This window comes from Salvelinus sp. IW2-2015, linkage group LG5, assembly GCF_002910315.2.
Source record: "Salvelinus sp. IW2-2015 linkage group LG5, ASM291031v2, whole genome shotgun sequence".
Classification (NCBI taxonomy): domain Eukaryota; kingdom Metazoa; phylum Chordata; class Actinopteri; order Salmoniformes; family Salmonidae; genus Salvelinus; species Salvelinus sp. IW2-2015.
Genome location: NC_036844.1, coordinates 14,477,331 through 14,504,803, shown reverse-complemented (window position 1 = coordinate 14,504,803; position 27,473 = coordinate 14,477,331). Strand labels below are relative to the sequence as shown.

The window sequence follows — 27,473 nt, the reverse complement described above, 5'->3', positions numbered from 1 at the left end:
GCCACTGCCTGTTCACCCCGCTATCATTCAGAAGCGAGGTCAGTACAGGTGCATCAAAGCAGGGACCGAGAGACTGAAAAACAGCTTCTATCTCAAGGCCATCAGACTGTTAAACAGCCACCACTAACATTTAGCGGCCGCTGCCCAACATACTGACTCAACTCCAGCCACTTTAAAAATGGGAATTGATGGAAATTATGTAAAAATGTACCACTAGCCACTTTAAGCCAATGCCACTTAATACAATGTTTACATACCCTACATTACCCATCTCATATGTATATACTGTACTCTATATCATCTACTGCATCTTGCCATCTTTATGCAATACATGTACCACTAGCCACTTTAAACTATGCCACTTTTGTTTACCATACCCTACAGTTACTCATCTCATATGTATATACCGTGTACTCTATACCATCTACTGCATCTGCCATGCCGTTCTGTACCACCACTCATCCATATATCTTTATGTACATATTCTTTATCCCTTCACACTTGTGTGTGTGTGTAAGGTAGTAGCGTGGAATGGTTAGTTAGATTACTGTTGGTTATTACTGCATTGTCGGAACTAGAAAGCACAAGCATTTCGCCTACACTCGCATTAACATCTGCTAACCATGTGTATGTGACTAATAAAATTTGATTTGATTTGATGAGTGCAATGCTCGTGAATGACTATTGGCCATGATGTTCAGAATTTCATGTCTGTGCTTTGGGGCCTGTGTACATTGTGGTACGCTCTGTTAACCACTTCAGTAAAAGGGATCATCCTCTTCTGCCCTAAGTTTCAAAAGGCTGTATAAATTCCCACTGTCATCCGTGTGCGCCTCTAAAGGCTTGTCCCTGTCTCTACTACATGCCGCACCGAACTAACAATTTTCATCAAGCAATGCCTTGCGTCATCCTGCTGTTTACCCCACGCGCTGGATAACTGGACACTGATTGGATTTTGCTGTGTGCTGTTACAATTACAAAGTGGCCGTGGGTTGGCAGTTTTGATGTGCTGTGAATTTTTCAATGGCTTTTCTCCAGTTCCTAAATCCTGCACTAATGAAGGCAGCATCTGCTCTTTGGCCAAAAGATGGCTGGCTTGAAAACCCTTGGCTACAGTGAAAACACAACACTCCTTTTATTGATGGATTATAATGTAGCCAGGGGAAATCGCGAAACCATCTCTCTTGAAACGTCAACACTCTGTTGGCAAGAGTTTGCGGTTCTATAAATGTGGGTGTGGCTGATATGGTTTTGTGCCATCACTGTGGTAACTGGACAATGCTGTGCCACTGTCCCTATTACTGGTGCTGCTGGCAACAAGGGTGACACTTGGTCCTGCCGTGGCTGTGACACTGTCCTCTGAAGTCTCTCTCCCTGTGCTCTTTCCTTTCACCACCCTCACTGACTCAGTCTGTCTCCTAGAAAAGAAATAAGGTTGTGCCGTACTCCTAACTACCGGTACCCAAAACTACACAATTAATCACAACAGCAATACCATTGCCGTAAACAAATCTTAGTTTAGTCACCAGTTTAAGTTGAGAGTGGGGTATCCATGGCATTTTCCAATTATGTCCCTATTTTACAAGTCAAACAAATTGAGAACCTTTCATAATGTTGCCAAACAAAGACTCAAAAACTTACCTGAGACTCCTGTCTCTGCCAATCTGTCCCCAGCTCTGCTGTCTGTGTGCCATCTTGCCTGCTCTGCCTAATGACATCATTGTGAAACATTCCCATTAGCATTTCACTTCTTTCTTATGAACATTTATCAACTAGTCTTTGAGATATTAGGCTACTAGAGTTCTTACTATGCGTTTTGGTGTACTGACAAATACTTGATGTCCGTCTTCTTACTATTTTCTGCCATTTTTCTACCTGGCTGGCTGGCCTAGCTGCACACACACACATTTACACAACAGCTGAATTTGTAAAGCTAGCGAGCACCAATTCCGTTTCTGTGTGTTTGCTATAATCTTTGCTACCTGGTTAAATAAAGGTGAAAAAAAAAAAAAAAAAATAGTTCAACTAGCGACAATTTATCTTTTGCAACGAGACCATTTATATATATTTAAGACAATGGTAGAAGAGAGTGTAGTTCTGTTCTGTTCAGTTTGGACTTCAGTTTATCGCTAACCTTATCACAGGGACGTCGAAGCACTACAGCTGCATGCTGATCTTGGAATAAACTGACGATAGCAAAGATTCCATCTTTGACGACGCCACATAAATGGAATAGGTACTAGCTAGCTTGATAGTTAATGTTTGCTTTAGTTTGCGTGCTAGCTCTGCCAATTCAGCTAGTGTGTGAACCCTGCCAACATAAAAATAAATAAATAACATTGCTATGGACCTGCTATGGATTGACTGGATTAACCTCATGTCAGTTACGTACATGTCCCTTTCGGACAGTAGATACGAACCCTCTATTACCTTGCCAGCTAAAGAACTGGCAGTGGATCAAACCATTGTGAGGCAAAGGGCGGGGGGGGTCGCAATCTTTTGAAACTTAAAAACGCGCTATTAAGTGTCTATAATCAGCACAAGTGCTTTCATTGCGTATTATTAATATTATTGAAATTACATAGTTATGTTTACAGTGATATATTGGGGGGGACAAATCATATTTTCCCCAAGATGGGGGGGTCGTGTCCCCCCCGTCCCCCCTGGGATTTCCGCCTATGGTAGTGCGTACGGCCCAGTACATCACTAGGGCTAAGCTCCCTGACATTCAGGACCTCGATACCAGGCGGTGTCAGAGGAAGACCCTAAAAATTGCCTAAGACTCTAGCCACCCAAGTCATAGACTCTCTCTGCTACCGCACGGCAAGCAGTACCGATGCACCAAGTCTGGAACCAACACGATTGCTGAACAGCTTCTACCCCTAAGCCATAAGACTGCTAAATAGTAAAATAGTTCACCAAAAAGCTACCCGAACTATCTGCATTGGCCCTTTTTGACTCATCACATACGCTGCTGCTACTGTTTATTATATATTTTGTTGCCTAGTTATACACTGCCTATAGAAAGTCTACAGCACCTTGAACAAAAAAAWTAATAATCTGCCTTAAAATTACATCTTCAATATTATGAAGGTGTCCTTAATGTTTTGTACACTCAGTGTATATCCATTGTTTTTGTCATTAAATTTGGTTCAGAATCATTGATGGACAGCAATATTCAAACGTTGTCTCTGCTTTTCAAGCAAATTTAAGTCAGGACTGAAACTTCCCCAATCAGGAACACTCAACACCTCTTGGAAAGCCATTCTGGTGTGTCTTTGGCATTAAAATGTGTGTAATTGTCTCGCTGAAAAATAAAACTCTATCCCATTCTTAGGTTTTCAGAAGACTGAGGCGGGGTTTCCTCTAACTCTGAGCTTTACTCCTTTCAAATGTATTTTGATCCTGACAAACTCCCCAGTCCCTGCCGATGACAAGCATACCCATAACATGCTGCTGCCACCACAAAATGTTATGCAAAAGACACACCAGAATGGCTTTCCAAGAGGTGTTGAGTGTTAATGATTGGACAAGTCTCAGTCCTGACTTTTTTTAAATATTTTTTTATTTTACCTTTATTTAACTAGACAAGTCAGTTAAGACCAAATTCTTATTTACAATGACGGTCTACCCCGGCCAAACCCGGACGATGCTGGGCCAATTGTACACTGACCTATGGGACTCCCAATCACGGCAGGATGTGATAAATCTGCTTAAAAAATCTGAGAGAAGGTTTAAATATCGCTGTCCATCAATGATCCGCAACCAAATTTAATGCGCTTGAGCAATTTTGACAAAAACAATGGATATATGTTGCCCCAAGAGTTGTGCAAAGTTGGTAGAATCTGAATGAAAATTACTCACCGCTGTAAGGGCTGCCAAAGGTGCTTCCACCAAGTATTAACTCTGGGGGGCGGAGACATATTCAATTACAATATTTCTGTTTTTTATTTATATTTTGTATTATTTGTAAAATGTTCTATAACTTTCTATGGATGTGTAGATCTGTAGGAAGAAAAAATAAAATCCTCAGTGATGTGGACACCGAAGAACTTGAAGCTCTTGACCCTCTCCATTGTAGGCCCCGTCAATGATGATGGTGCAAAGCTACCACAAGGTACATGTACTGTCTCTCATCAATACTCATATGACACTGAGCTTCAGAGATCCAAACTCAAGGGCTCTCGGGTGACAGAGCAGGGGGGAACAGAGGGGGGCTATGAGGGGCCCGGCCAGTGAGGAGCTGGTAGGGGTGCTCCACCTCTGGAAACAAAGGTCCTTTCTCCCTCTGCCTGGCCCACAGCCGGCAAGTCAGGCCTCTCGATAAGCCGACATGGGATCTGCCCCTGGCCGCTGCCGCCTGCCGGCCCTCCAGCTTATCTACCCTACAGTGCCTGATATCCCTCTGACCCACGGCCTGAGAGGCTGTGCTAACCTGGGGTACCATTACACATGAACGCACACATGCACACACACACTACCCAGTCAGAAAGGAGCCAGGGGCACTGAGCTGCTGTGGCACTACTATGTCAACTCACTAGGGGGCAGTCAGCAAAATTATGCTTTCCAGTATGGTCCAGCAATGTCTTGGAAATCTCCAACTAAGAGACGTTATCCAATACCTCCTTATGGCACATCTATCACCATGTCAAGAGCTTCCATAAGCAAATCACATCATGATTAATGCTTTGGGATCACAATATGCAAATCTCTTTATATTTCCAGTGCCACGACAAGAGGCTTTATTTGCCCTCTTTAACAAAGTGGCCTCCGGCGCAACAGGCTCAAACAGGCACTGTATGTGTCATCAACAGTAATGTTTTCAACCAGCGTGCTCAGACAATAAGGAAATGTGAACTCAGCACAAACGGAGGAATAAGGGGAGAGTTCATGTTCTTGAATATCTACAGTAAGTGCAGAAAGCTGCGTTTGCATGAAGTGACCTCATGAGAGAAGTTCTGTTTGTTTTTAATATACATTTTCCTGGTGTGTTTTGAAGCAAATTATACATATAGTACCAGTCAAAAGTTTGGGTCTTCCTTTCCTGTTGCGGTCCTCATGAGAGCCATTTCTTAAAATTTTACGGATAGACTGACTTTCATGTCTTAAAGTACTGATTGACTGTCATTTCTCTTTGCTTATTTGAGCTGTTCTTGCAATAATATGGACTCAGTTTTTTACAAATAGGGCTTTCTTCTGTATACCAACCCTAACTTGTCACAACCCAACTGATTGGCTCAAACGCATTAAGGAAAGAAATTCCACAAATTAACTGTCACGGATCCCTCCGGATCTTTTATTATGCACACCTGTCCCCTATTCCCACTGATTAGTACTTGAATAAGTGTGCCCTTTGGTTTCCATTGGGCTGTCGATTATTGTTACAATGTCCGTTGGTGCGTGTGAGTACTTGTGCTGTGTGTTTTGGCTTTCGTGCCATTGTGGATTGCGCAGATGATTACAGGTCTCATCCCGTGTGTTAATCATTGTGCGCGTGTGTTATTTCTTCGAGGTACTCCTCGCTCTTTACACGGCACACCATAATTTGGGTACAATCCAAAACCCTATTACGCATTCCTGCGTCTGTCTCCCGAATCATTCATACCAACATGATATTAACTTTTAACAAGGAACACCTGTTAACTTCTTATGGCTGGGGGCAGTATTGAGTAGCTTGGATGAATAAGGTGCCCAGAGTAAACTGCCTACTACTCAGGCCCAGAAGCTAAGATATGCATATTAGTAGTATATTGTGATAGAAAACACTCTGAAGTTTCTAAAACTGCTTGAATGATGTCTGTGAGTATAACAGAACTCATATGGCAGGCAAAAACCTGAGAAAAAATCCAACCAGGAAGTGGGAAATCTGAGGTGTGTAGCTTTTCAAGTCTTTGCCTATCCAAGATACAGTGTAAATTTGGTCCGATTGCACTTCCTAAGGCTTCCACTAGATGTCAACAGTCATTAGAACCTTGTTTCAGGCTTCTACTGTGAAGGGGGAGCGAATAAGAGCTGTTTGACTAAGAGGTCTGGCAGAATGCCATGAGCTAAGTCATGCGCCCAGCCCGTGAGAGTGTGCTGCGTTCCTTTTCATTTCTAAAGACAAAGGAATTGTCCGGTTGGAATATTATTGAAGATTTATGATAAAAACATCCTAAAGATTGATTCTATACATCGTTTGACATGTTTCTAAGAACTGTAATGGAACTTTTTGACTTTTCGTCTGGACTAAGTGCCTGCGCCTCGTGAATTTGGATTTGTGAACTAAACGCGCGAACAAAAAGGAGGTATTTGGACATAAATTATGGACTTTATCGAACAAAACAAACATTTATTGTGGAACTGGAATTCCTGGGAGTGCATTCCGATGAAGATCATCAAAGGTAAGTGAATATTTATAATGCTATTTCTGACTTCTGTTGACTCCACAACATGGCGGGTATCTGTATGGCTTGTTTTGGTGCCTGAGCGCTGAACTCAGATTATTGCATGGTGTGCTTTTTCCGTAAAGCTTTTTTAAAATCTGACACAGCGGTTGCATTAAGGAGAAGTATATCTTTAATTCCAACACTATTTTTATCAACATTTATGATGAGTATTTCTGTAAATTGATGTGGCTCTCTGCAAAATCACCGTATGTTTTGGTAGTAAAACATTACTGAACGTAACGCGCCAATGTAAACTGAGATTTTTGGATATAAATATGAACTTTATCGAACAAAACATACATTTATTGTGTAACATGAAGTCTTATGAGTGTCATCTGATGAAGATCATCAACGGTTAGTGATTCATTTTATATTTATTTCTGCTTTTTGTGACTCCTCTCTTTGGCTGGAAAAATGGCTGTGTTTTTCTGTGACTTGGCGCTGACCTAACATAATCGCATGGTATGCTTTCGTCGTAAAGCCTTTTGAAATTGGACAATCGGGAAATCGGGATTAACAACAATACTATACTTGTAATACTTGTATGTTTGAGGAATTTCTATTATGAGATTTCTGTTGTTTGAATTTGGCGCCCTGCACTTTCACTGGCTGTTGTCAAATCGATCCCGTTAACGGGATTTCAGCCGTAAGAAGTTAATTAAAATGCATTCCAGGTGACTACCTCATGAAGCTGGTTGAGAGAATACCAAGATTGTGCAAAGCTGTCATCAAGGCAAAGCGTGGCCACTTTGAAGAATCTCAAATCTCAAATACATTTTGATTTGTTTAACACTTTTTTGGTTACTACATGATTCCATATATGTTATTTCATAGTTTGATATCTTCACTATTATTCTACAATGTAGAAAATAGTAAGAAATTAAGAAAAACCCTTAAATGAGTAGGTGTGTCCAAACGTTTGACTGGTGCTGTTTATGAGGGCCACATTAATAGGTGATTGACAGGGCATTATGTACTGTACATCGCATATTTGTATGGTTGTAGGGCCAGGCAGCCAGGCATGGCACTAACAGCCAGGCATGGCGCAAACAGCCAGATAGTGTGAAGGTGAACGGAAAGGCTCTGGAGCAACGGACCGCCCTTGCTGTCTRTGCCTGGCCGGTTCCACTCTCTCCACTGGGATTATCTGCCTCAAACCCTATTACTAGGGCTGAGTCACTGGCTTACTGGTGCTCTTCCATGCCGTCCCTAGGAGGGGTGCGTCACTTGAGTGGGTTGAGTCACTGATGTGATCTTCCTGTCCGGGTTGCCCCCTCCCCCTTGGGTTTGTGCCGTGGGGGAGATCTTTGTGGGCTATACTCGGACTTGTCTCAGGATGGTAAATTGGTGGTTGAAGATATCCCTCAAGTGTTGTGGGGGCTGTGCTTTGGCAAAGTGGGTGGGGTTATACCCTGCCTGTTTGGCCCTGTCCGGGGGTATTGTCGGACGGGGCCACAGTGTCTCTCGACCCCTCCTGTCTCAGCCTCCAGTATTTTTGCTGCAATAGTTTATGTGTCGGGGGGCTAGGGTCAGTCTGTTAGATCTGGAGTATTTCTCCTGTCTTATCTGGTGTCCTGTGTGAATTTAAGTATGCTCTCTCTAATTATTTCTCTCTCCTTTTCTCTCTCTAATTCTCTTTCTTTCTTTCTTTCTTTCTTTCTTTCTTTCTTTCTTTCTTTCTTTCTCGCTCTTGGAAGACCTGAGCCCTAGGACCATGCCTCAGGACTACCTGGCCTGATGACTCCTTGCTGTCCCCAGTKCACCTGGTCATGCTGCTGCTCKAACTGTTCTGCCTGGGGCTTTGGAACCCTGACCTGCTCACCGGACGTGCTACCTGTCCCAGACCTGCTGTTTTCAACTCTCTAGAGACAGTAGGAGTGGTAGAGAAACTCCAAATGATCGGCTATGAAAAGCCAACTGACATTTACTCCTGAGGTGCTGACCTGTTGCACCCTCGACAACCACTGTGATTATTATTATTTGACCCTGCTGGTCAAATCTTGGCCATGTTCTGTTATAATCTCCACCTGGCACAGCCAGAAGAGGACTGCCCACCCCTCATAACCTGGTTCCTCTCTAGGTTTCTTCCTAGGTTCTGGCCTTTCTAGGGAGTTTTTCCTAGCCACCGTGCTTCTACACCTGCATTTCTTGCTGTTTGGGTTTTTTGGCTGGGTTTCTGTACAGCACTTTGTGACATCAGCTGATGTAAGAAGGGCTTTATAAATACATTTGATTGAAATAAATTTGATATAAATTTGATTGATATGGAGCAAACAGCCAGGCACTGCGCAAAACACCCAGGCACGGCACAAAACACCCAGGCACGGCACAAAACACCCAGGCACGGCACAAAACACCCAGGCACGGCGCTAACACCCAGGCACGGCGCAAAACACCCAGGCACGCGCTAACACCCAGGCACGGCGCTTACACCCAGGGCACGGCGCTAACACCAGGCACGGCGCTAACACCCAGGCACGGCGCTAACACCCAGGCACGGCGCTAAAAACACCCAGGCACGGCGCTAACACCCAGCACGGCGCTAACACCCAGGCACGGCGCAAAACACCCAGGCCACGGCGCTTAACACCCAGGCACGGCGCTAACACCCAGGCACGGCGCTAAACACCCAGGCACGGCGCTAACACCCAGGCACGGCGCAAAACACACCAGGCACGGCGCTAACACCCAGGCACGGCGCTAAACACCACAGCACGGCGCAAAAACACCCAGGCACGCGCTAAACACCCAGGCACGGCGCAAAACACCCAGGCACGGCGCTAAACACCCAGGCACGGCGCTAACACCCAGGCACGGCGCTAAGCCATAACAAATAACACTTTACATAAGCCCCATCACTTTGAGAGGATGTTGACAACATATAATAAATGTGTCTGGGGTCTGGACTGCATGTCACAATACAACAAATGACTCATCCTTTTTCTTTTACATGCTCATTGGAATTATTATTATTATATTCAGCCTAAGGGCACAACGGCCACTGGCTGCAGAAGGCATGGATTCTTTTTAGGGGGCCACACAAAGGGGATGCCGCCGGGAAATTCGATGCATTATCAAGTGCTTGTCAAATTGTGAATGAGAGACTGATGAAGTGTGTACAGCCTGCGCAAAAAACAAAGCAGAGTTCATGCTTTCAAGTGACTTTTTTCAAATCATCATGAGAGTCGCATTATGCAGCCTAACAAAGTATTAAACAACAAAACATATAGCCCAACATTTGTGTCACAACTAAAGTTGCACAAAGACTCTCTAAATTAAGCATATAGATGGACCTGTTTCTTTGTTCATCGCAGAATAGTCGCATATGTGAGCACTCCCTCAAATCCCTTGGAGAAAATATCCTTTCTATTTTATTCAGCTATGTTCAATCGRATTTAAAATATTTAAAATAATGCCATGGAATTCTAAGCAAATCTTGTCTGCTAAATGAACTAGTGTAGCCCACAGCCATTTGGCATAGCCAGATRAGGGCCTAACATAAGGACAACTCAGAGTATGCTATTCTGTTCTTCTGAAATAGACAACATTTTCTTCARATAATGTTTCTTTAGACCTGTCTAAAATAAATAATGGATTTATTGTGATGGTGTAGGCTATATTACATGGATTCATTATTATTTTTTWAAATGTAGTTGTTCCAAAGGTCTGCATCAGTGGCTTGTAAGCTACAAGTGCGTGGAAGCCAGGAGATGCTAAATGTGTTTATGTTAATTAACATTCAATTACCGTGAGATCGGCAGTTATTTGACTGACAATCACTGGCTTACAAAATGTCATGACCCCCACAACCCTAGATACAACTCCCTACTATACTCACTATTAGTTAAATAAAGATTAAACAATTAAAAATAAACTATTAGGAAGGTGTTCCTAATGTTTGGAATACTCAGTGTATAGCTTTAACCCTACATCCAGTTTATGACCCATACCTTAGCCCTGCTCTACTTGCTTTACTGCCCAACTTCCCCCTCAGGGAAGCAATGTAAACATGTCTCCAAGTGTGTGTGTGTGTGTGTGTGTGTGTGTGTGTGTGTGTGTGTGTGTGTGTGTGTGTGTGTGTGTGTGTGTGTGTGTGTGTTTGTAACGCATGTGAGGGTGAACATTGATATTTTCATTGGTAAAACAACTGCACAACCTTCCCTAAAGGCAAACATGCATGTTCCAATGCATAGTGCAATGAAACAGAACCTGCCACGGTTGAACTAATCTCCCCTGTACTCAGTGTTGTAATGGTGAACTTTAACTCAACCAAAGGGGTACTTTAGGTTAATACAGCTCACTGATGATGGTTTTCTGAGCTAAACAACAAAAAACCCTGTGAACATCTTAGATCTGAAACTTCAAAACCACAAGCAGCATTCAAGAGAAAATGAGTAAGTGTGTTAATCACACACACACACACAAACAATAAACACACACTTAAACACAACCTACTATCAAGCCAATCCGTTGCACAGTAATTAACATGAAACTGAACTCAGTTAAATCATGATCAAGCCCTCTTTAACAGTGATGCTATTGTGTTCAATACTGTATGTGTATGTTTCCCTCACATCCCAATGTTACTGAACATGCCCTATCTAGGAAATAAACATCTATGGCCCTGTAGCCTAATGTTTATAGTATGGTAATGTTCTCTCACATCCCAATGTTACTGACCATGCCCTATCTAGGACATACACATCTACGGCCCTGTAGTCTTGCCATATTGAGGACCTATGGAGCATAATCACTCTACATCAACCCAATAGAAACATCTGTTTTTAGATGAGGCCCTACCTTCTTCCTCTTTGTCTTTGGTATCCTTTCCCCCCCCACACAGGGTCCAAGTAGTTCAAGTAGCAGGCACCCAAGAACCAAGTGCCATCCAACATGGTAGTGCATGACTGCAGGAAACATGGGTCTTTCTGCTCCCAGTGGTTTCACAATACCCCCAGTCACACACACTCATTGAGGAGGAGGAGAGGCTGGTCCAACACAAATCATACACACACATAGTCCCACACACTTTCCGGATACACGCCAACACACTGATACATCTTACACAGGACAATGTTTATCTTTAATCCTACATCCAGTTTATGACCCACCCACACACTCATATTATAGCACATACCTTAGACCTGCCTACTTGCTTTACAGATTCTGATCCTGCCCAACTTCCCCCTCAGGCAACCTATGTAAACAGGTGTCTCCAAGTGTGTGTGTGTGTGTGTGTGTGTGCTTGCATGTGAGCATGTGTATGTTTATGCTTGCGTGTCTCTGTGTGCGGGTGTTGATGTTTGCTCGATGAGGGACACAAAAACCAAAACCTCAACCATGACCAACGATTTACACCCAAAATACATGGGATCTCATGCAGGGCATGTGTTGTAAATGCTGAATGAAGCTTGTTTCTACAACATGACTCACTCTAACCAAGGCCTAACCAAGTTAGATTTAGGGTGAAAGTAAACATCTGATTATGGACGTCCATTGGCACAACAATAGAAACAGCGGTTTCATGGACAACCAAGTGTCTCTACTTGAGTGAATCCCCTAACAGACCCCAAGCCAGAGCTGAGGGGAAGAAGATGAGGAGGCCCAGCAGGGACTCCCCACTGTTTCCAGAAGTGCACGGTTCTGGTCGACCCCAGGGGCATGGATGGGAGTTTGAGAACGAGGGAAGCCACAGAACCCACATGGATTACATGCTCTGGAGGCAGCAAAACTCTCCCGGCACAAGAGGGAAATATTTACTGGAGAATCTTAGAGGTTCAATTGATTTATATGAGTCGGAGAAAGAGGAGACCTACAGCACATTGAATCATAGGCCGTAACATAGCGAGGACGTTCCCTAACACAGAAATAATTACTTAATGCCTATGGGAACAAAGAAGAACCACACCAATGCAACAATAAGCCATTTTATAGCATGAGTTAAATTTAGAGGGGGAGTTTGAGTTGGGGTGACAGCCCCTCCTGGGGATTCTCTGAGACTGTGCATGTATGAGCAGGGGGTCAGTGGTTTCCTCCCATCCAGCCTAGCTAATAGCTTCCAGAGAACTCTACTGTCTTCAATAGGATAGTATTCCCCATAAAATACTGGCCTGGTGCAGAGCTATGGCTGAGTGGTGACAGTCCCCGCTCTCAACACATGTGCAACCCTGCCGGAAGASCAGGTTCAGTCCCTGACTTGACCCTTCTAACTCCTCATCTGTATCCCTGTTCAATTTCTACTCAGTCTGAATGAAGCATCAATAAAAAAGAACACTGGTCTGGACCTGTTGGAATATGGCTATCCTACAAACCCCCTCAATCTACCTTCGGGACTCCATGACACAGGTATGGATGGGTGAGAGAGGCGGAAAGAGAGGGACAAGCATCGCTTTGCATTTAATGTATGTGATTTATCCTCGGTGCTTATCTCTTGTCATCTAAATGACAGTGTCCGAGAGCATAATTAAAGTTAAAGTGCTGGGTGGCTCAGGCAACTGACGACAGGCTAACACTGCTGAGGGACAGAGAGATAGAAACAAGGCAAGGCTGTCTCATCCTCCTTCCTTTTCTCTCTGCATTCTCCACCTCCTCCCCTTGCACTACTACCTTGTCCTCTTCTCCTCCGTCTCCTCTCCTCCATCTCCCCTGCTCCTCCATCTTCACCCCCTCCTTTTGTCCTACTTCCTCGTCCATGATATGAACGCCCTCTGTCTGCTGTAATCACCCCACTACAGATTGGAGCCAGTCTAGAAGCATTCAGACTATTGTTTATCACAAGGGTAAATACTTTAATCGCAAACCCTTTGGCTGTAGCATTAAATCAAAAGTTGACGGTACACAGAACCTTCCTGATGAGAGGAAATACACAGGGCAAAAGCCTAAAGCCGTTTTACATTAAAAAAAAAGTAATATAGTTTCCCCTCTTGCGGTGTTTGTTATTTACTAGAGTGGTTTTAGAGTGGGGGTGAGTTCCCTTTGGCTTTCCTCTTCAACCTCTTAATCTCATGTTGCCCAAAGGAGAGATGGGTATGTCCCTAATGACAACCTATTCCCTATATGGGCCCTGATCAAACTTAGTACACCATATATTGATAGTGTGTCATTTAGGACACAGACATGATCTCCAGCCCCTTACGTATCCTAGCAAACTCAACCTGGATGGAGGGCTGTTTTGGGTTCTTATATGAATTGAGAGTCAAATATGTGTTCCTTCCCTCCTTTATATGAGAGCGCTTGATGTTGGATGGAGGTTGGCTCCGACTTGCCCTGGCTGCTGTGTCATCTATCAGGGGTTCTACGGGGCATCAGAGATAAAATACACTGAGATTTCCTTCCGTTCTGTGCTACCCTCTCTAACCTCCTTCCATTTAATGACCAACAAATCATCCCTTACTGAGGTTTCACTATCCTTAGCGTCAACAAATTACAAATCTGTCCGAATAATGAAGCGGGGTATATTGCAAGTGATCGTCATCAATAACAATCCCAGGTATGATGAGAATGAAGATTACAGTGCTAACATAAGCCTGATGATGGATTGCCTTAATGTAAACTATGTACTATATGCCACACCTATCAAACAAACATCGCAAATGCCAAAACTCACTCATGATCAGGCAGGTGAGTATATATAAGAGTGTGCATGCATGTCTTTCAGTGTGTGCGTGTGTGTGTGTGTGTGTGTGTGTGTGTGTGTGTGTGTGTGTGTGTGTAGGTTTTATTTGTGGTGGATCTGGCTGATCTTTCAGCAGGGTAGGTAGAATGGAGAGGTAACAGATAATGACTCTAATTATATAATAATCACTACCTCCAATTATTTACCGCTTTCTCTGCCTCAGCAGTCGTAAAGCAATTCGTTAGCAGTGACATCCACTTAATCATCCCATCAGAGGCAAAGAACAGCCAAAGGAGATCAAGACCAGCCAACAGATACACAGTACTGTAGTGTACACATTCGTCAGATTAGGGTCGTATTCATTAGTGCATTTCCGTTCAAAACGTAGCAAAAGGAAAACAAGCGTATCTAATTGGACAACGCCAAGTAGGTCCCTCCCTGTTTCAATCAACTTTCTTCTGTTTGGTGCATAATGAATGACCCAGGTCTGATCATCTCTGAGCTGAGCGCTGAGGTGTGTCTGATATATTATGTCAGGTTGGCAGAGCACCATATACCATCATACATGGGTAGGATCTGCAGCGCTGATACACAGGTCACCCATCTACTAAAGCAGGGCCTTGCTAGTGCTGGCTGAAAACATTATTCAAGGTGCCTTGTGTCTGAACGATAAGAAGCCTAACCCGCTCCGCTCGGTCCTTGTCGCTAGGCAACCACACAAACCTTTCTGTGTTTTGCAACTTCATCCCCTCGCCTACTGAACTACGGGGAGAAAGTAAGATTTAGAGGCAAACGTCAGGATCAGGATAATGCGACTGAGGGGGAAAAAGAGAAAAACCCTGGAAAGTGATCTGTGGTATGTATGACAAGGGAGAATGTAGGTCTTGGCTGGCTTTGCAGAGTTTTGGCCGGTAGAGTATGTACATATCTTACGGAGGCATAGAAAAAAACTAGTCTCCATTATCCCATTCATAGCACATTAATATAGGAATCATCATATCCTGACAGGTAGATCTGTAACTAGAGACAATGTATGACTAGACATAGCTTATACACCGAGTATACAAAACACTAAGAACACCTGCTCTTTCCGTGACATAGACTGAACAGGTGAAAGCTATGATCCCTTAAGGATTGTTAAGCCTTGAGACAATTGAGACATAGTGTGTGTGTGTGCCATTCAGAGGGTGAATTGGCAAGACAAACGATTCAAGTGCCTTTGAACGGGGTATGGTAGTAGGTGCCAGGTGCACCTGTTTGTGTCAAGAACTGCAACGATGCTGAGTTTTTCACCCTCGACAGTTTCCCGTCTGTATCAAGAATGGTCGACCACCCAAAGGACATCCAGCCAACTTGACACAACTGTGGGAAGCATTGGAGTCAAGGTGGGCCAGTATCCCTGTGGAACGCTTTCGACACCTTCTAGAGTTCATACCCTGATGAATTGAGGCTGTTCTGCGAGCAAAAAGAGGGGGGGGGTGAAGGTGTTCCTAATGTTTATTATACTCAGTGTACACAGTATGTAGACTAGAAATAGAGGTACAGTAGCATATTAGAGATAGTGATATGTAGATATGTAGACTAGATATAACATATTAGGCCAGAGGTAAGCCCAAAGATAGTGTTTGCGTGTGTGTCCCAGTTAGACAATAACATTCGGAGAACGATATGTTTCTTAGAGCTTTTTTCTTAGTTCCCACAACCTTTTGGTAATGGTGCTGGATAGTTGTTTGGCTTTGGAAAATTCTCAGCACATTTAAGGAACTTGACAACAAAACATGTTGGTAATGTTCTCGGAACATTCTCTAACAGGTTTGACATTGGTAATGTTATCAAATAATTTAGAGAACATTAAGAAACAATGTTCTTCTGTGGGAATGTCAGTACTTCAGCATAACGTTTCCTACAGGTTTCTTCATTGTTCTATTTAAAGTCATGTTTCGCATTGTTCCGAGAATGTTAAGAAACAACATTTTTCTGTTGGAATTTCAGTACTTCAACATACGGTTTCCTACAAGTTTCTTCAAATTGTTCTGAGAATGTTGAGAAAAATTTCCATACAAACCAAAAGAAAACTATAGTAACGTTCAGAGAACGTTCTAAGAATGTTATTTAAAATACACTACATGACCAAAAGTGTGTGGACACCTGCTCGTCGAACATCTCATTCCAAAATCATGGGCATTAATATGAAGTTGGTCCGAACCATAAAAAACAGCCCCAGACCATTATTCCTCTGACCTCCTCCCTATAGGCTGTCTCATCGTTGTTGGTGATCAGGCCTACTACTGTAGTGTAGTGTCGTCAGCAAACTTAATGATGGTGTTGGAGTCGTGCTTGGCCACGCAGTCGTGGGTGAACAGGGAGTACAGGAGGGGACTAAGCACGCACCCCTGAGGGGCCCCCGTGTTGAGGATCAGCGTGGCAGATGTGTTGTTGCCTACCTTTACCACCTCGGGGCGGCCCGTCCGGACGTCCAGGATCCAGTTGCAGAGGGAGGTGTTTAGTCCCAGGGTCCTCACACACCTGTGTATGTGCCTGTATGCTGTGTCTACAAGCCCAAGGGCACTCTTTCTCTCTCATGTCTGCCAGACTGTATTTTTTTCAACTTAATCAGTAGCAGAACTAACTGACCTTACATTTTAGGGACTCGGATCAGTGACATCATGCATTCCATGGTGGTAGCACAATATTCACACAGTGCATCTGTAAGTTAGTTATTTGTGCATGACCAACATGGATTAGAGTAAGGAAACGTACACACGAATTTACTAACCCCACAGCGTTAGAGGGATTTCTACTTTTACAAACCAAACTTAAAGATCAAGTCATTCAGATCTATTCAGTATATACACGGCTTCTGTGATAAAATCACAACACTTTTTCTGTTGTTGCTTAAAATCCTTACCTGAAATACAAACGGCTCAATGCCGAGCCCAAACTAAACTAGGCTATGCAAAGACATGAAAATGCTAGCTGGGTAAAGTCATTTAAAAAAGGGAAAAAACGCCGCCAAACGTATCTTTATAGAGAATACTGTACAGTATGAAAGCGGTGGCTTTACACAGTCATGGAAAGTGTCAAATAAATGATGGATATTTTTTTCCACTCATGTCTTGACAGTTGAAAGAAATAATTTATAAAAGATTCTTCCCAAGAGATTTGAGGGGAAAACACAGTTGGGTTGTACGACCCTGTATATTGTGTAATATTTCTTAACCGCAGAAATGTGTCCATGTTTCTCTCTGACAGATGTAGCCTTAGGGACAAAGTGTTAGCTAGATCTAAACCATTTATAATACCACATGGCTTCCAGCCTGTTGGACTGGAACTTGTCTGCCACAAAACGTTGCTGGCATTAGGCACTCACCACACACACACACACACAACACCCACGCACGCACGCAACACACAGACACACGCAGACGCYCACACACATAAACATTGTCATGCACCGTCAAGCAGAAATTGTGAGGCATGTAATCCTAAACACAACAGGCAAAACTTAAAAATTAGGATTGCATCCCCGCTTGGGACTAGAACAGTAGTGAAGTTGTGAACAACTCACAGTGACACAATGGGAAACTCCAATTCAAGAGTCTCAGACTGATGTTTGCTGATGTTAAGAACGGGCGGGGTTATGAAGGTTCAAAACCATCAGCTAATGTTAAAACTCCTTGCTTTGGTTTTTAGTAATGATGTCTTTACCCAAGGTCCCTGACCTCCAGGACTTTTTCATTTTTTAGGGTGCATTGTGGGAGTTGATGATTAACTAGGGAGCAGCTCAGGGAGCACCTGTCAAGAGAGCCGAGGTTCCAGACGGAACATGCATCAAAGCCAGGAACAGCAACAACAGAACAGGCCCCGACAATCACAGACCACAGAGGCCTCGGCTTCAAAGAGCGGAGAGAACAGAGAGGCAGGCAGACCTTGGTCAAAGAAAAAACAGATGATGGTAATGTGGGTTCTGTCCCAAATGGCACCCTATTCCCTATATAGTGCACTACTACTATGGGCCGTGGTCAAAAGGAGTGCACTATGTAGGGAATAGGGCGCCATATGGAACTCTTACAGGTTTTAGGGCTGGAGCCTTCAACATGTGCTGCCTTAGAAGCAGTGGAGGCTGCTGATGGAAGGACGGCTCATAATAATGGCTGAAACGGAGTAGATGGAATGGCTGTATTTGATACCATTCCACCAATTCCACTCCAGCCATTACTACCAGCCCGTCCTCGCCAATTAAGGTGCCACCAACCTCCTGTGCTTAGAAGTAACATTCCTTCTAGCAGAAAGCCAAGAGGGGAGGAAGTGTAGTAGATGTAGTTGGCATGGTAACGCTGTTCTGCTGACTTCAGTTAGTGCCAGGTGCAGCGGGTGGAGACAAAACATGGCATAGCATGATTTTAAATGTTTTTGAAAGTTTTATTCTTACACGGGTAATCTGCAGTTCAAACAATAACAAAGTGCTTAACCAGACACTGTTTCTGTAAACAGTTGAGGGATGGGGCTAAAGAAATGAGCCACTCTCAAATTTATAGACAAACTGACCATCCATGATATCAAAATTATACAGAAGTTTTAATCATGTTTTGAGGCTATATAGTGCTTGTTTACAATTACATTGTTTACAAAAAAGGAGTAAAACAAGTTTATATTGTAAGTTCTGATGAGACATTTCAAACTTATAATCTTCAAGAATCAATTAATATACACTACCGGTCAAAAGTTATTAATAATAATTCCTAATAATTCAAGGGTTTTTCTTTATTTTTCACTATTTTCCACATTGTAGAATAATAGTGAAGACATCAAAACTATGAAATAACACATATGGTTTCACCTACCACAGCATTCTGCAGAGATACGCCATCCCATCTGGCTTAGTGGGACTATCATTTGTTTTTCAACAGGACAATGACCCAACACACATCCAGGCTGTGTAAGGGCTATTTGACCAAGAAGGAGAGTGATGGAGTGCTGCATCAGATGACCAGGCCTCCACAATCACCCGACCTCAACCCAATTGAGATGGTTTGGGATGAGCTGGACCGCAGAGTGAAGGAAAAGCAGCCAACAAGTGCTCAACATAAGTGGGAACTCCTTCAAGACTGTTGGAAAAGCATTCCAGGTGAAGCTGGTTGAGAGAATGCCAAGAGTGTGTAAAGCTGTCATCAAGGCAAAGGGTGGGTACTTTGAAGAATCTAAAATCTAAAATATATTTTGATTTGTTTAACACTTTTTTGGTTACTACATGATTCCATGTCTTTTTTCATTGTTTTGATGTCTTCACTATTATTCTACAATGTAGAAAATAGTAAAAATAAAGAAAAACCTTTGAATGAGTAGGTCTGTCCAAAATGTTGACTTGCACTGTACAAAAAAGACATGGTTACTATTTGTCTGATGCCATTTCATTTGCTCCATTCCAGCCATTATTATGAGCCGTCCGCCCCTTCGCACTGGGGTGAATGTAGCACGTATTGATGGTTTATCAGCTGGTGATAATCTAGTGCCATCGATGGTTTTAATAGGCCCCTTGTTATTTGATTATATTCCAGTACATTCTTCACCCATTAGCCTATTCATTGTCAAATAATGAAAGGTGAAAACTGATAACAAGCTACTGTTTGTTTTTCCCCGGATGAGTTGATGCGCTGATTTGGGCCATCAGTTGATTGACTGCTGATTGAACAACTTGTTGAACAGCTGATTTCACCACCCACATTGTTGCAATTCGCACCCACCCTGTCTCTTTAATCATGCGACAATAACCGTGTTCGAATGCTCATACTAACCGCACTAACCATACTTTTTGTGACATAAATTGAGAATGTAGATGTGGACATCCGCCAGGCTCTGGAGAGGGAACCCGCTCCCACTACCTGTCCTCCTGAGCGCATCTACATTCCCATGGGGATAAGGGATTGGTGGCTGACCTGGGCAAACACCGCTATCGTCGCTGGACATATTGGGATCACCCGTACTATACAATCACCCTGTGAAAAGTATTTAGTGGCCAACCTTGGCGCAGGACGTTATATGCTACGTTCTGTGTGTGCCCAAACTAAGTCTCCCCAGCACGCTCCAGCAGGAAAACTCCTTCCCGTGCCTCAGCGTCCCTGGTCTCATCTGTCCATTGACTTTGTTACCGCTCTCCCCTCTGATGGTTTCACCACCATTCTTGTGGTTGTGGACAGATTTTCTAAATCATGCCAGTTTATTCCTCTCTCTGGTCTCCCTACCACTCTCCAGGTTGCTGAGGCACCAGGAGGTCTTCAGGAGGTCTTCCGGCACTATGGCCTTTCGGAGGGCCTTGTCTCCGACCGTGGCCCCCAATTCACGTCACTGGTATGGAGAGCTTTCATGGAGAAACTGAGGGGTCACGGTCAGCCTCACTTCCAGGTACCGGCCTCAGTCCAACGGGCAGGTGGAGAGGAGGAACCAGGAGCTGGGGAYATTCCTGAGGAGTCACTGCCAGGACAGGCAGGGGGAGTGGGCCCGATTCCTTCTCTGGACGGAATACGCCCAGAATGCATTACTTCACTCCTACACCAGGCTTACTCCCTTTGTGTGTCCTGGGTTATCAGCCGGCCCTGGCTCCTAGTCAGACTGAGGCCCCTGCGGTGGATGACTGGTTCCGGCACGCAGAGGAGGTTTGGCGTGATGCTTATGTGAGGCTCCATGCTGGAGCATGCCGTCTGTCGCCAGAAAGATCAGGTGGATCGCCACCGCAGTGAGGAGTCCGTGTTCCATCCTGGTGGAGAGCCAGACCCGATCACCAGGATGGAACACGGACTCCTCACTGCGGTGGCGATCCACCTGCTCTTTCTGGCGACAGACGGCATGCTCCAGCATGGAGCCTCACATAAGCATCACGCCAAACCTCCTCTGCGTGCCGGAACCAGTCTACCACACCGCCTGCCCTGCAAGAAGCTGAGCCCCCAGTTTGTGGGGCCGTTCAAGGTTCTCCGGAGGGTCAACGAGGTGACGTATAGGTTACAGCTACCCAGTGACTACCGTATCTCACCTTCGTTTTGTCTCCCTTCTCAGGCCGGTGGTTCCTGGTCCCCTGGCTGATGCTGACCCAAGTATAGACCATATTGCCAAGTATAGACCATATTGTTTCCTACAGGTTATAGAAAAGAGCAAAAGCTCTGAACTCTTAGTTCTGAACCCAGTCCTACCTACCTACAGGTTACAGAAAACTCTACTGTGCTACAGTCTGCAAAAACACGAGTAAGAACTACAGTCAGCAAAAATACTACAGTCTGCATAAACACTACAGTAATTACTAAAGTACATACTACTCTCTTTTACTACATTATTTATACTATTGTAAACGAAATACTACAGTCAATACTACAGTATTTTATTTATAAACATACACAGCAACAACATAGACACATACAAAAAATTCACAACACTTCCCCTGCCCAGACCCACCTACTTCAATCTGCAAAAACACTACAGTGTGGGTAGTACACTTATTAGCCTATTAAATCACTGTCCTGCACAAATCAATGAACCACCACGTGTTCTCTCCCAGCTTCATGGTTTGAAAGAGGTGCCTAATTCCAGTCCATATAATAGGCATAGCCAAATCACAGATACCATCCTATATTTAAGAGTCATGCCCCCCGGCACTGCCCCTTTTTTTGCGCGCTGTCAGGACCACCATTGGAGTGGTATGAATTGTTAGTTGGGCCATGGGGTGGGACTTTCCAATGTGTTGTTTCTGGGGCTGTTGGAACRGAATCTGTTGTATTTATACCCAGCTTAAGGTACAATGTAGATACAGTACTGCATTGTATATCATATAAACACCGCTTCCAGCTGCCCCTTGGTGGCGAATCTAAATATTCATTCAAATCCTTCTGCTGCAGGATTATCGAAATGGGTCAAATTAAGATCTGACATAGTTGTGATATACTGTAATTCTTAGGATCCAAGTGAAAATGATTTAGGCAATTTATGTATGTAGGATGAATTGTTGAGATAAGATCTCCTTGTGTTCCCATATATGCACATTTTAATTCCCCCCCTTGATGCATTTGTTATTCATCATAACGCTTACACAGAGTGTACAAAACATTATGAACACCTGCTCTTTCCTTGACAGACTGACTGGTGAAAGCTATGATCCCTTATTGATGTCACTTGTTAAATCCACTTCAGTCAGTGTAGATGAAGGGGAGGAGACAGATTAAATAATAATTGATTAACCTTGAGACAATTGAGACATGGATTGTGTATGTGTTCCATTCAGAAGGTGAATGGGCAAGACAAAAAAATATTGAAGTGCCTTTGAACAGAGTATAGTAGTAGGTGCCAGGCGCAGCAGTTTGTGGCAAGAACTGCTGGATTTTTCATGCTCAACAGTTTCCCGTGTGTATCAAGAATGGTCCACCACCCTAAGGACATCCAGCCAACTTGACACAACTATGGGAAGCATTGGAGTCAACATGGGCCAGCATCCCTGTGGAACGGTTTCAACACCTTGTAGAGTCKATGCCCTGATGAATTGAGACTGTTCTGAAGTCAAAAGGGGGGATACAACTCAATATTAGGAAGGTGTTCCTAATGTTTTGTTCACTCAGTGTATAATGCTTTCAGTGTGCCTATAATCTTAAAATGCAAGCAGGCACGCATGCACACACATGTGCACACACAGACAGCAGTCAGCCAAGGTCAAGCAGGGCTGGTTGGGGCCTCAGACCCACAATGCTAATTAACCACAGTCCTCCCTGTCTATGATGGAACAAAACAGAACAATCGTGTTTATAATGAGACAAATGAAAAACCAGGGCAGGTCTGGCTGTGGCTGCCGCTACAGCTGGGGCCTATTCTAAAATCTACACCGTGTAGCCTATACTGCTGGCCAGTTGCCTTGATTAAACCAGCAGCATGTATCACGGTAATGCAACAAAGTGCATCCCGTGCCAAGCCAAGCCCAAGAGAAGCCCCACATCTGTGAATCCAGACACAGGGCTGTTTCTCTCTAAATCATGGCAGGTAAAACAGCATAGTGCATTTGCCAGGTCCCCGTTTACAAGAAAGGTTTCTAACCTCAAGGGTATTTTCCTGGTTAAATAAAGGTTTAAATACATAAATACATAAATACATTTGGCTGGATTTAGGATAGAGCATCATACTCACAGTCTCCCCCACCTCCACATCCAAGAAAGAGGAATCCTTGGATCGCTCTAACAGGTCTTCCAGGTCATTTGAGGACAGCAGGAGCTCCTGGGTGGAATGAGAGAACATTTAAACAGTACAGTGGAAAATGAATGAACAAGGAAACACCCTGGCAACGTCTCAAATTGCACCCGGTCAAAGGTCGTGCACGACACAGGGAATAGGGTGCCATTTGGGACACAACCACTCAAGAGAAATTAAATTAATCAACTGGATCAAACCACAGAAGGAGTGCCACTTGTTGATCCTCGTTTGATATTATCACAGGGTGCTGTACAAGGAGACTTTCGACAGGGTCTTAACTCCTGGAGTCTGTGTGTCTGCACACAGCCCTCTGACAGACACCTGGCCCCCTTTAACTCCAGCACACTATAGTACTTCTACCATCAACATTACCTCAATCTTTCCTAAGCGTTCCCCTCTCCCTCCCTTTATGTTGTTTAAGGCCCAGTGCAGTCAAAATTATGTTTTCCCTGTGTTTTATATCATATTGTGCAACACCTTGTCACGTTCCTGACCTGTTTTCTCTTGTTTTGTATTTATTTAGTATGGTCAGGGCGTGAGTTGGGTGGGTTGTCTATGTGTTGTTTTCTATGTTGGGGTTTTGTGCGTTCGGCCTGGTATGATTCTCAATCAGAGGCAGCTGTCAATCGTTGTCCCTGATTGAGAATCATACTTAGGCAGCCGGGGTTCACGTGTGTGTTTGTGGGTGTTTGTATTTCGTGTCAGTGTTCYTGCCARACGGGACTGTCTTTCGGTTTGATTRGCTTTTGTTATTTTGTTTCGTGTAGTGTTCAGTTTATTGTTAATAAATCATGGACACTTTCCACTCTGCGTCTTGGTCCGATCCCTACACCTCCTCTTCAGACGAAGAGGAGGAAATCTGCCGTTACACACCTGATGAAACTAACACTGTAAAAGTGTTGAGAAATAGTTTTTGGGATAAATCGCCTCTAGCCTCTGTTCTGTTGGCGAATGTGCAAATGCAGGTAAACAAACTGGACGAGCACCGCTCGAGACTTTCCTATCAACAGAACATTAAGATCCGTAATATACTATACTATTCATGGTAGAACAAGGACATGGATAATATACATCTAGCTGGTTTTTCTATGCATTGGCAGGACAGAGCGACAGAGTCCGGTAAGATCAGTGGTGGCGGTGTGAGTCTCTTTAATACCAGCAGCTGGTGCGCAATCTCTGATATTAAGGAAGTCTCGAGGTTCTGTTCACCTGAGTTAGAATACCTCATGATAAGCTGTCGACCATACATTGTAGAGCATGTATTTTTCTTAGCTGTCTATTTACCACCACAAACCGACGCTGGCATTAAGACCGCACTCAACGAGCTGTATAGGGCCATAAGCAAACAAGACAATGCTCATCCAGAGGTCGGCGCTCATAGTGGCCGGTGATTTTTATGCAGGGAAACTGAAATCCGTTTTAACTCATTTTTACCAGTATGTCACCCGTGCAACTATGTACTTCACACACAGAGACTCATACAACGCTCTCCCCTGCCCTCCACGTTCCGGGATTCATCCGATGACATTGAGGAGTTTACCACATCAGTCACCGAATTCATTTATAACTGCATTCACAGTCTCCACAGTGACCAAACCAGAAGCCATGAATTACAGGCAACATTTGCACTGAGCTAAAGGCTAGAGCTACCACTTTCAAGGAGCAAGACACTAATCCGGACACTTATAAGAAATCCCGCTACGCCCTCTGACGAACCATCAAACAGGCAAAGCGTCAATACAGGACTAAGATTGAATCCTACTACACCAGCTCTGACGCTCATCGGATGTGGCAGGGCTTGTAAACTATCACGGATTACAAAGGGAAACCCAGACGAGAGCTGCCCAGTGAAACGAGCCTTGCTCGCTTCGAGGCAAGCAACACTGAAACATGAGTGAGAGCACCAGCTGTTCCGGACGACTGTATGATCACGCTCTCCGTAACCAATGGTAGACCTTTAAACAGGTTGACATTCACAAGGCCTCAGACAGATTACCAGGATGCGTACTCAGAGCATGCGCTGATCAGCTGGCAAGTGTCTTCACTGACATTTTCAAACTCTCTCTGACCCAATCTGTAATACCTACATGTTTCAAGCAAACCACCATGGTCCCAGTGCCTAAGAATGCCACGGTAACCTGTCTAAATGACTACCGCCCCGTAGCACTCACATCTGTAGCCATGAAATGCTTTGAAAAGCTGGTCATGGCTCACATCAACACCATTATCCCAGAAACCTTGGACCCACTCCAATTCTCATACCGCCCCAATAGATTCACAGATGACACAATCTCTATTGCACTCCACACTTCCCTTTCCCACCTGGACAAAAAGAACACACTCATTGACTACAGCTCAGCATTCAACACCATAGTGCCCTCCAAGCTCACTAAGTTAAGAACCCTGGGACTGAATAGCTCCCTCTGCAACTGGATCCTGGACTTCCTGACTGGCTGCCCCCAGGTGGTGAGGGTAGGCAACAACCCATCCACCACGCTGACCCTCAACACGGGGGCATGTGCTCAGTCCCATCCTGTACTCCCAGTTCACTCACGACTGCAAAGCCACACACGACTCCAACACCATCATTAAGTTTGCAGACGACACGGCGGTGGTAGGCCTGATCAAAAAACACGATGAGACAGCTTATAGGCAGGAGGTCAGAGACCTGGCAGTGTGATGCCAGGACAACAACCTCTCCCTCAACGTGGGCAAGACAAAGGAGCTTATCGTGGACTACAGGAAACGGAGGGCCGAACACGCCCCCATTCACATTAATGGGGCTGTAGTAGAGCAGGTCAAGAGCTCCAAGCTCCTCGGTGTCCACATCACTAAAGACCTATCATGGTCCAAACACACCAACACAGTCGTGAAGAGGGCATGACAACGCTTCTTCCCCCTCAGGAGGCTGAACAGATTTGGGATGGGCCCTCAGATCCTCAAAAAGTTATACAGCTGCACCATTGAGAGCATCTTGACTGGCTGCATCACTGCTTGGAATGGTAACTGCTCTGCATTTYACTGCAAGGTGCTACAGAGGGTAGTGCAGCACATCACTGGGGCCGAACCCCCAGCAGGACCTCTATACCAGGCGGTGTCTGATGAAGGCCCTAAAAATGGTCAAAACCACCCAAGTCATAGAATGTTCTCTAGACTACCGCACGGCAAGCGGTACCAGAGCGCCAAGTCTGTGACCAAACTGCACCTGAACAGCTTCTACCCCCAAGACATAAGACTGCTGAACAGTTAATCAAATGGTTACCCAGACAAGTTACTTTGACCCCCTTTTACTTATTTATCTTCATTGTTTTGCACTGACTCCCTTGCACTGGCTGTATGCACACTCACTAGACTCTACCCACACACTCACACATACTACACTGGCACTCCAACACACACACACAGACACACGCTGTTGCTACTCTGTTTATTATATATCCTAATTGCCTAGTCACTTTTACCCCTACCCACACGTACATATTGTATTACCTCAATTACCTCAACTACCTCATACCCATGCACATGGACTCGGTACTGGTACTCCTCGTTATTGTTTTTATTGTGTTACTCTTTCCTTTTTATTGTTTTTATTTAGCAAATATTTGCCTTGCTTTTTAACTCTGCATGGTTGTATTTGGTGCATGTGACCAATACAATTTGATTTGATTTGTGAACGTTACTGTGAGTTGAGAGCTGCAGCATACCTCCATGGTGTGGTCGGTCCGTGGTGAGCGGGGGGGCTTGGAGGCAGCCCCCCCACACTGGARAGGGTGGAGAGTGCAGTGGTGGTGGGCGGCGTCTGGGTCGCCCATCAGGAACGTCAGCTGTCGGAGTTGGCCCTGTGGAGACAGAGCCGTCAAACACACTAACCTGACATCCCAGAGGTCACAAAAGGTCACCGTGTGCAGACAGAATCCCCAGATGACCCTTCCTCAGTCAGGGTCTCTGAGACACTGAGACAAATATGACCGACAGACTGGAGAGACATCTACAGACATGGATCTACGCAAGATAGTTTTCTACTGCCCCCAAGCTACTGTATGTTTAGAAGTGTGAGTCAGCGTGTGTGGTTAAATGTTACACATTATACCTAAAAAGCAAGATGGAAATTGCTCCATTTGCCGCAGACAAAGAGCACCAGAGGTCATTCGTCTTTTTTGAAGAATGTAAACATTTTGCATTCAGTGTAAAATGCAAATGATTCTGTGTTT

General features: G+C 44.3%; 1 protein-coding gene across 1 annotated transcript in view; it reads right to left on the bottom strand.

Moving 5' to 3' along the window:
* LOC111964505 (collagen alpha-2(I) chain-like) overlaps positions 1-27,473 on the bottom strand; it is a 131,438-nt gene that overhangs the window by 59,556 nt on the left and 44,409 nt on the right. The window contains exons 5-6 of the mRNA XM_070443566.1: positions 26,967-27,101; positions 23,200-23,286 (exon numbers count right to left, since the gene is read on the bottom strand). Coding sequence (XP_070299667.1) covers positions 23,200-23,286; positions 26,967-27,101 — 222 coding nt within the window. The remainder of the gene's footprint in view (positions 1-23,199; positions 23,287-26,966; positions 27,102-27,473) is intronic.